The sequence below is a fragment of the Raphanus sativus genome, chromosome 2, assembly GCF_000801105.2.
Source record: "Raphanus sativus cultivar WK10039 chromosome 2, ASM80110v3, whole genome shotgun sequence".
NCBI lineage: Eukaryota > Viridiplantae > Streptophyta > Magnoliopsida > Brassicales > Brassicaceae > Raphanus > Raphanus sativus.
The window spans coordinates 2,352,446-2,362,343 of record NC_079512.1 but is presented as its reverse complement, the minus strand read 5'-3'; the positions used below and the strand labels follow the sequence as shown (position 1 = coordinate 2,362,343).

The 9,898-nt window shown below is 39.6% G+C and overlaps 2 protein-coding genes across 5 annotated transcripts; both read right to left on the bottom strand.

The window, feature by feature from the left end:
- Positions 1–214: 214 nt before the first annotated feature.
- LOC108841185 (uncharacterized) lies at positions 215–2,267 on the bottom strand. Of its 4 annotated transcripts, XR_001948077.2 has the most exons (8): positions 1,817–2,266; positions 1,614–1,749; positions 1,445–1,515; positions 1,259–1,376; positions 1,033–1,173; positions 827–878; positions 593–745; positions 216–518 (listed from the first exon to the last, which is right to left on the bottom strand). XR_001948077.2 is itself a non-coding variant. In XM_056992844.1 (6 exons), the coding sequence occupies exons 4-6, from the start codon at positions 917–919 to the stop codon at positions 369–371; spliced, it is 396 nt and encodes a 131-aa protein (XP_056848824.1). In that variant the 5' UTR covers positions 920–1,173; positions 1,259–1,376; positions 1,445–1,515; positions 1,817–2,253; the 3' UTR covers positions 221–368. The 4 variants fall into 4 exon arrangements, 1 of the variants encoding a protein (XP_056848824.1); XR_008937969.1 differs by having other exon boundaries at positions 215–518; positions 827–1,173; positions 1,817–2,267; XR_008937970.1 differs by having other exon boundaries at positions 215–518; positions 827–1,173; positions 1,659–1,749; positions 1,817–2,267.
- Positions 2,268–7,797: 5,530 nt separating this feature from the next.
- On the bottom strand, positions 7,798–8,396 carry LOC108831141 (uncharacterized protein At4g04775-like). The gene is made up of 2 exons (XM_018604708.1): positions 8,241–8,396; positions 7,798–8,154 (listed from the first exon to the last, which is right to left on the bottom strand). The coding sequence occupies exons 1-2, from the start codon at positions 8,394–8,396 to the stop codon at positions 7,798–7,800; spliced, it is 513 nt and encodes a 170-aa protein (XP_018460210.1).
- Positions 8,397–9,898: the final 1,502 nt, after the last annotated feature.

Genomic DNA, 9,898 nt, shown 5'->3' with positions numbered 1-9,898 from the left:
GACTTCACTGCTTGAATCATATATGTGGTCCAGACGAATTGTAAATATTATTCAGTAGATTATAGGTTTTAATTGTGCGATCTATTTTTTCAGAATGTAATAAACTAATTCTTATATGATTTCTCCCAAATAGGACCTGTCTTAATTTTGGTTGTCGCCTGCCTTTTGTTTATATTGCCCTATCGGTTTGTACGCGAGATAACAATTTATGCTTTTTCTTCGAATAAACTTAATATAACGTCAACTCATCGTAGATATTAAATTAAAAAAGTGTCATAGTCCGAAACTAAAAAGCATAGTTATTCAAGGTACTGATAATAAAAAAGAACGGGAGCAGAGTTGGGTTGACGGATCACAGCTGAGTAGCTTCACTCACGGGGACGTTTGCGGCTACCATCCTTCACCTTACCACCGGTTGGATTTGGATCATACCCTCCACCTTCAACCAACGTACTGGCGGAAGCAGATGCTTCGCCACTTTCTCCACCAACAATCGAAGCTTCTTTGGTGTTGAAAGTCTGGTTAACGGATGAACATGTGTTATATAATGCGTCGGTTAAGGGAAAATTTAACAGAATCATATATATAATACCTTTGGTTCGATGTGGTCACTTATTCCATTAACTGTGAAAGTGCGGTGTTTTGGGGTGAATTTGAATGGGGTAACCCGGATCTGGAACACAAATTCTTTTCCGCCAAGTGCTTGTAGACACTGCGGGAGCTGCTCGTCCCCACCACCATTCATCTGCAATAAGTGAAAACATTTTGTAACTTCACAATGCGGTGCTCTGCTTTGTATTTTTTTTTTTTTTTTTGGGAAACAAACCTCATCGACAGTTAGAGTTGCGGCATCTCTCTTAGTGAGTTTAAGCATCTCCCTATCGTAAACACACAAAAGTGGCATTGTCATTCCCGTCATCAACAGACAATTCAACACGGTACCTCGGGAAACGGATTTATTAGTGGGCACAATGGAACAAAGTCGTCTCCAATGAACAATGATTACGATACTAAACAGCTAAAAATTCTCACTTGATACCACCGGTGATGTTGGCATTAACATAACGGTTGCAACGGAGAGAAGTGCCTGATTGATCTAACTTTCTGCTGCAGCCAGTGCATGAGGAGCACCTCAAGAACTCTAGTCTTGCAAATGAATTTTACTTCTTAGGTCTAAAACAAACCAATATCAAACCATCTTATAAGACTCATTTCAACAGAGACGACACTTCTTACAATATATAAATATAACTGGTACCTGCTCATCAGAGTTGGAGATGAATTTGTTCAGATCTCAAATGGAGACATGTTCCTTTTTCTTAATCCCTTCATTGGAATCGATGCAATGAAAAGCTTCACCAACTGGTCCTCCTAAGCTGGAAGTAAATCATATATGTTAGTAAGTGATTTATTCAAGATCAATATAAGCAAACTGGAATATTACCTAGCTGTGAACTGGAGGATTCATGGCAAAATAAAATTTTGTTGCTAGGGTGGAGTTAAGGTACAGATTACCTGTAGAGAGTAAGTGTTTCGTTAGAAATGGGTTGTATCATAGATTAATACGGAATAAAATTGAATTTACGAAAACCAATTTGACAAATAATCTTAACATTTTACAAAGCTGCAAAGATTTTGGGATTCACAGTTGTGACCACCATTATAAACTGTGTTCTTTCGCCTGAACTTATGAGTCCCCGAAATGTTGCCGCAGCTTCGTCCCATAAGGTCAGGTAGACCACAACATTGCTGGAAAAAAGTAATTTCAATGAATAGGCCATGTTCATAAAAGTTTCCTGAAATAAAAATTTGTTACCTTACGGTTCGATGGCGAACTGAGAGTGATTGCGAACGATCGTCACAGCATCATCCATCTCCTATTTATAGAATACGACCGCAACTGACGAAGAATACCACCGAAACGTTACAGAGTTTATTGCACTTAACCCAAAACTTATTCTCGAATTTAAAAATACGTTGAAGGTCGAGGAAGGCAAAGAGATTAAAATGGTTTGCAGTGGATGAAGGCAAAGAGACAAACAAAACGACGACTTCAACAATGGAAGAATGTCAGAATGATGTCCTAGCAAACCAAAGCTCAAAACGTTAAACATAAAAGAAAGCCCAGCCCAAAGTATGATTTTCTCATTATCAACAAACTGAGTTTGTACACGGAAGCCCAGCAGCCCAAAGTGTGATTCTCTCATAATCAACAAAACCAAATTTAATCAGACCAAACAACAACACATCCGACCAAAGAAAACCAAAATTACGCGGGACCCACACTCAATAATGAGAATCTGACGTGGATGCTCTATAAAGAGAGAAAACTGTGGCATTATATATATGATATCTAATCAATCAGAATTAAGTAAGAAAGATAGGGGCATGTGCTTGAGAATCTCTCTCATTTTTCTCTCACATACGTGATTTTTATAAAAGAGTAACTCTTATAAGGGATTACATTTCGTCTTTTGGCATAGAAACCTGTTTTTGCCAGAACGCAATATCTTTGCCTTAACTTTCTTTTATAATACTTTTTCCCTTATCTGTGTATATGTTTCACTTAGCAACTTGGAACCCTTTTGAGCTGGGTAAAAAGAGTCTTCACACCACTGACCACACACACCCACTTGCTGAATATCTCTACTTTGATCGGTTTGATGAGTTTTTATCATTTTTGGGACTCAAATCGAGAGTAGAAAGATAGTCTTTCATATAAATAAAGTGACTGCTGCAACGTGCATAGAATATAATAACATTTTTTAATCATACTGGCATGTCAAAATATAGCTTCAATGTCTCCAATGTATTTTTCTATTTTTATCTGTAAAATAGATGAATTCTATAATATAAATGAGTTTTACTTTAATGTATTTTTATAAAATAAAAATCTTCAAACATTGAGTAAAATATAGAGATATGTTTTTTTCTATATAAATAGAGAAAAATATCAATTTCTATTTTATAGGTAAAAATAGAGATGAAATTAGAGTGATTTTGATTTTAAATATTGTTATAGAAGCAAAAATAAGGTCGAGATGTTCTTATAATTAACCCATGCTAGCAATGATGGATTTGTTAAGATGTATGTGTAGTTACATACTTACATTAGCTACGTTAGATGAACTAGTTTTGTTAATAATCTTTCTGATCTAATAAACACCACATCAATGTAAAAGCTATCTCACCAAATCTGAATGTATGACATTTTTTTGTTTATGAAAATGTAAAATTTATTCATCTAAAAATTTGTTACTTGTGTTTTGTATCGGCAAACTTAAGCTTTCAGTAAGATGATAACAAAAATACATTTAAATATCATCTGAAATGGAAGTGAAGAAAAACTACATTATGGCCACAAACAGTGCAGTATCTTAATTGATGTTACAAACTAAAAAAATAGTATTTTAATAATTTTAGTTATTGAATTTCTTTTTCTTTTAATCTTTAGAAAAAGCTTTATTTGAACATGTTCATATAGGTTATTAGGAGTATCTCAAGAGTTTTTTTTAGAAACTTTTGTCTTCACTTTCTTAATTTCTATAATATTTTTTTAATTACATAGATACTCCCTAAATATCTATTTATATTGATGGAGGTTCTTAGCTTTCAGAAAAAGAATGAGTACAAATTATTGTTCTTTCCAATAAATGAAAGAAACTGATTTTTTAACACCTAAAGAAAAATTGATTAAAACAGTAAGATATCAAGGCAGCCCTATTGAGAGGATCTTAACCGAATATCTAAAGATTTTAAAGATAAAAAGAAATGAAAAATGAAAACAAGGGAAAGAAATAGAGAGGAAGTTTTCTCCATGCATCCTCAACAATAGAAGAGTTGATTACTTCCACCGACACTTTTTTCTTTTTTTTATCACGTTCAGACACTTGCCACATGAGAGGCACTTCTCTACTCTCTCTTCCCTAGTGATTTGTCATTTCTATCCTTTTGCCCGAGTTAAGCGCTTTGTATGCCTGAGTTAGTTTTAATATTTGTTTATTCCCACTCTGTGGGGACCAGTTAGATCGAGCAAACGTGTTTCCTTTGTTGAGACATTTAGGTTTCTGCTTGGGTTTATGAGACAATTATAGACCGTCAGATGGAGAGGTATCGAACAGACACTATTCATGAGTTTTGAAAAAGTAGGTCATCTTCCATAAATGCATATTATCTGTGGTCGCCAAGCAGGAGGCCAACTAGCTGCAGCTGTAGTTTGAGAAAGGTGACTCATTTGGTGTTCTTTTGGGCAAAATTTCTGATTTTTACATGATAATAAACGTTGTCATCCATTTTTTCTTGTGTTGTGTCCTTTAACTTTGACGAATCTGTGTTTTTTCGAAGGAAAGAACGTAGAGGATGGACGAACAATGTTTGGTTTTTAGCGGCGTCTGGGTTTGTGGAGATGGAGGTAACTGGGATTTCGTCGTAGAGAAGCATCGAATGGGTCGTATGGTGGCTGTATACGACGGTATTGGATTTAAGGAGCTTGAGGCTAACGTACTACGGGAGTTTGGAGTAGACGATTCGCGGTTTGGTGTTGCATTGAGCTACTGGCCACCAACAAGCTTGGAGCTTGCAACTGGGATTAAGACCCCACCGGTGTTGATAACTAGCGACGGTATTGTGAAGTATTTCTGCAAGCATCTAAAAGTGAAAGGTGGGATGAATTTGTTTGCTCATTTTACCGAGAACCCCCCGGTTGTGGACAGCGATTTCGTGGACGATTCAGGATTGGGTTTCGTGTCACCAGATGTTGCTAAGTTTTCGTCCGGTTCATCTAAAAGGGGTTACGTCTCATCAGCTGCTTCAAAAACTAAGGTCATAAACCTCGTGGAAGACGATGAATTTATAAAGGAGATTGAGAGGGTCGAAAAAGATGTGATTAGCGGGGGCACAGTTAGAGGAGAAAGCAGTGTCCTCAGTTCTGGAGTTAACGATGAAGGAGATGTCCTACTTGACGAGATAGAACTGAGGCCGAGAGGCTACGACGAGGAGTTTTGGAAGCCGTTGTTGGAAGGGGACTACAAAGGTTCCAATGCTGTTAACGTAGTGTTCAACGAGGAAGAGATTTTATCGGGTCTGAATAGAAGATCAGGGCCGAGAACTTATGCAGATGTTGGCGGTTCCAGGGGTGGTGATAGCTACGGAAACACACCAAAGCCCGAGGACTATAACCCTTGGATGGGCGGTGGTAGCGGCGGACCTCGTGTTGACGACTTGGGAGAGCGACCAGCTCGCAAACTCGCTGACGTTGACGACGACGAGTTCGACATACCTCCCATGTTTGATGACACAGAGTACGATGTTTCAGAAATCCCAGACATGGATGTTGGAGATCATTATGGTGAAATAGCTGTTGGAAAAGTTTTTGGAAGCAAGGAGGATTGTCAGATTGCTTTGGCAATCTATGCTATAAAGAAGCAGTTTAGGTACACGCAGACTAGGACAAAGGTTGATTCTTTTGTGGTTGAGTGCCCTGACAAGAGGTGTGATTGGCGTGTGACTGCTCACGAGATCCGTGGATGTGGATACTATGAGATAAGGAAGGCTAAACTTGAGCATCTCTGCCCTATTGAGTTTCGACAAGGTTACAAGAGCAGAGCTACTTCTAGAGTAATTGCCGCTGTTTACAAAGCAAAGTTTGGAAACCCAGGGAAAGCTCCTGTTGCTCGGGATTTACAGAAACTCCTTTTGGAAGACCTCCGTGTGAATGCATCTTATATGACGTGCTACAGGGCAAAAGAAAAAGCGATAATTGGTGTGCGTGGAACTGATGAGGATGCATACTCCAAGCTCCCTGAGTATCTTCACATGCTAAAGCTTGCAAATCCTGGTACAGTTGCTGACTTGGAAACAGACGTCGACGATGATGGCGATGAACGTTTTCTTTATCTCTTCCTAGCATTTGGTGCTTCCATAAGTGGATTTCGAAAGCTTAGGCATGTGTTGGTTATTGATGGTACCCATCTAAGCGGCAAGTACAAGGGGGTGTTGTTGACAGCAAGTGGCCAGGATGCTAATTTTCAGATTTTCCCCCTTGCTTTTGCAATTGTGGATGCTGAGGATGAGGATGCGTGGACATGGTTTTTGCAAAAAGTGGAGAGGATTCTTAGTGATTCCCCAACTCTCGCCATAATCTCTGACAGGGCCGTGAGTATTTCCAATGCTGTGAGTAAGATTTATCCCCAAGCCAAGCATGGAGCTTGCATAGTACACTTGGCTAGAAACGTGAATTCGAGGTATTCAAGTAAGCACCTTGCTGAGTTGGTTACTAAGACAGCGATGGCTCACATGCCACGTGAGTACAAGGAACTGTATGGTAAGGTTAGATCAACAAACAGTGCGTGTGGTGTGTATCTTGGGAAAATTGGGACTGCTCGTTGGTCAAGATGCAATTTCCCCGGAGACAGATATAACATCATGACCAGCAATATTGCTGAGCAGCTAAACAATGCCCTATTGGAAGGGAGGGGAGCTAACATTCTTGAGTTGGTTAAGTTCATACAGAGGATGATGACCAGGTGGTTTAGTGCTCGTCGTAAGAAGGCAGCTAAACACACTGGAGGTGTAACTGTTGAGGTTGACAAAGAGATGACGAAAAACATGGCGACTGTTAATGGAAGTTACATAAATTCTGTTAATGAGTGGACTTGTCAGGTGCTGGGCAAGTTTGGGAGGTCTGACAAGGTGATGCTAGCAGAGAGAAAGTGTAGCTGCAAGTATTTTGACCATATCAAAATACCGTGTGGTCATGCTATTCTTGCAGCCAACGGAATTGGGGTGTCTACGGAGACACTATGCGGTCATTGGTATAAGACATCTGTTTGGAGGGAGACTTATGCAGGTGAGATCAATCCTGACGAAGCCCCTAGGGATGTTGACTTACCAGATGAAGTAAGGGAGCAGGTTGTATACCCCCCCATGACGAAGTTGCAGCCCGGGCGTCGTCGCAAGGCACGAAAAACCTCCATTGGAGAGTTCAGGGTCTGTAACTCCTCTGTTTCTGTTTACTATGTTGTTTCATCCACTTATTTTTTTTTTTTTTGTAGGCACCGAAGAAGAAGGAGAGTAAGAACATATGTGGTAGGTGTGGAGGATTTGGACACAACCGAACAAACTGCGTTCGTCCCATTTAGCATTTGTGGTTGTGTGGGTTTTATTTTTGGAACAAGTTGGTTGTTCTTGTTTAGACTCTTTTTTCCGGAATATTGTTTTTCTCCTTTTTGGTACTAGCTGCGGATACCTGATTTGGATATGACAATGCCAAAATCAAGTTTAATTTTTTTGGGGGGGTTATGTGTTGTTGAGCTTGTTTTGGAGACACGAAACATTATATTTTGGAACACCCATGCGTTGATGGCCCTTTGTTTCTTTATAATTGCCTTTGAAGATTAGATTAGAAACAAAGTTGGTTGATAGTTATTTCCTTTTTTTTAGACAGTAACCTGTTTAGAAAATGTTCCTTTGTCTACATCCCCCTTTCTGATTGTCTCTGTGTGTGTTGATAAATTGTAAACGTATTACAAGGCCTCTTTCTTTATTTGTTTGTTGTGGACGTGGACGAGTAGTTTGGTCGCATATCCTTTCCATATAATTCAATCGATGGATTATAACAGACAAGAGTAATAAGGAACTGAAGCAAAAGTGCATACTCAAGTTCATAACAGACTTCTTTGAAACTGTATTTAACTTAGAAACAAATTAATAGCTGAGAATATTAATCGATACCCTAACAACTCATTCCGAAGATTACAAAAGTAGGTGGTTTGGAAGTTCACACTTTCAAGATAACCTTCAGTTAGCAATCCTAGAGTAGATCCAAGCCATAGCGCCTAGGGCAAACGCTGCGGCAGCTATGTTTGTCAAAGGGTGGCTCCCACCATAGGCCATCGTAGCCGATGCTAGAGTATCTTCGGTGGTCAAAGTCGAGTTCTCCTTGGTCTTACTGTTCTCTGTGTTTTCAGCGATTAGGAGTTTGATTTGTTGAATGGTTTGGTCGATTTGCTTCGCCTGGTTTTCAAATCGTCTGGCTGTTTGCATCTTGAAAGAGTCGACATCTACTTGCAGTTGTGAGTGTTTTTCATCAACAATGGTCACCTCGTCCAGAATTGCTTCGTCCACCCATTTGAACAAATGGTGCTCGTTTTTCCTCTGTTAATGAAGCGGATTTTTAGATCTGACTAACTACAGATATGAAAATTGGTAAGAGAACTAGGCAATTCAATCGTTTATCTTACCTTGAGCCCAATCTCACAGCGATAGAACCTGCGGAAAAGATTCTCCTTCGTCTGAGCGCCGAATGTAGTCACATCCGCTCCACACCAACATCTCTTTGGAATTCCGGTGGTTTGACGGCCTGTATGAGACCTTGAGGATGAATTTGAAGAGCTCATGTCCTTTTTTATTCTGGTTGTGAATGGAAGAGTAGTATCGCTGATTCTTAGATTTGCTACTATTTCTTAGGGATTTGTAGGTCTCGAAGACTTTGCTAAATAGAACTTTTGGTTGAAGTCCGTCTTTGCTTTTTAAAATAATTAAAATGAACTCCGTCTATCTGATATTGATTAGATTATGTCTTCTCGTTGTGGATGTGGACTAAAAGTAACACTCCTTTTTTTTTTGGTTTTTCTTTCTGTACAAACATTTACTATAATTTTTAGTCTAAATAGGAATGCATAAACTTCAGGGAATCGTTATGTTTGCGTAAACTACAACCGTTGCATTAGCTAAACAAAAGAAGAAGATAAGTAAGTACTCCGAGAACCCCAAAAAATTTCACAAAAGATGGGGAGAAAATAGCAAGACAAGGGATTTGGATTCATCTCGTCTGTGATTTCAGTCATAGTAAGCTGGAAGGACCAAAGTCTTGTAGATGTCCATAGCGTACTGCATGCGTATGTTGTCCACAATCTTGTCAGTGATGCCGGCCATTCCAGGAGGTGGATCACCATGAGCGTGCAACTCTAGGAACTTCATCGTCACAGGGCCGCAGTCACCAGAGCGGTGGTTGACGTAGATATCTGTAATACGCGTGCAGACAAACGGCTTCACACCTGCGAATTGGGTAAGCTCACACATAGCTACTTTCTTAACAAGGTAAGGGAGGAAAGCAAGGATCGGTTTCATCCACTTAGCCATGCGTCTTACGCCATGCAAAGTGGGTAGAGGATCAAGCACCTCAACCAATCCCATATCGAGGTTTATTGCTAACCCAACCCAGTGTGACTCGTCCCACAGCATGGGAGTGTAGATTGTGTGGATGTCCTCCATCCATTTCTTCCCTGGGCAGAGCACGATGTCGACCAATCGCTGGTCCCATTCGAAACTCTCCTTCTTTTTCTTACCACACTTGGTGAAAGAATCAAAATCCTCTTCGATTGCTGAACAAAGTATTGGAGGTGCAAATGCTGCTTTCTCTGTCTGTAGAATATCGGAGTGCCTCTTGGAGATCATGTGGACTAGAATTTCCATTTGCTGATAATTTTAAGCGGATATGTTAGTAAGCCTTCAAAATTGCAGACAATAAGCAGACCGAAAATAATAAAAGTTATACTTACATATGTGGTTGTCCATTGTTTAGGCTTAGCCATTTCGAGGAGAGATTTGTTTGAAAACTCGAATTCAGATGGAGTGCTATGGAACCTGTGAAAGCATAGAAATGTATTATTTAAAGTTGGATTGATAAGGTTTCAGTGTTTGCAGCAAAGAAGTAAAGATGTTTGAGGGAGTAAACTTACACATTAATGTTGGTTTTCAGAACTTGATCGAAAATCTCCCATTCCCTGTCTGGTAGTGGAGTGATTAGATCCAAAGCCGGTACTAGTGGGGAGCTTATTAATTCCTTAGCCAGAAGGTTTTCTAGGTGTGTTGGAACGTGGCTCGGGGGATCTTTAAT

Bases quoted from the DNA above. Each gene is read 5' to 3' on its own strand.
- LOC108841185 (XM_056992844.1), bottom strand. From the start codon at position 919: ATGACGGGAATGACAATGCCACTTTTGTGTGTTTACGATAGGGAGATG. The intron at 746-826 runs GTTTGTTTCCCA...CACTTATTGCAG, and splicing joins CAACTCTAACTGTCGATGAG to ATGAATGGTGGTGGGGACGA. The intron at 519-592 runs GTATTATATATA...TCCGTTAACCAG, and splicing joins GTGACCACATCGAACCAAAG to ACTTTCAACACCAAAGAAGC.
- LOC108831141 (XM_018604708.1), bottom strand. From the start codon at position 8,396: ATGAGCTCTTCAAATTCATCCTCAAGGTCTCATACAGGCCGTCAAACC. The intron at 8,155-8,240 runs GTAAGATAAACG...CTTCATTAACAG, and splicing joins GCTGTGAGATTGGGCTCAAG to AGGAAAAACGAGCACCATTT.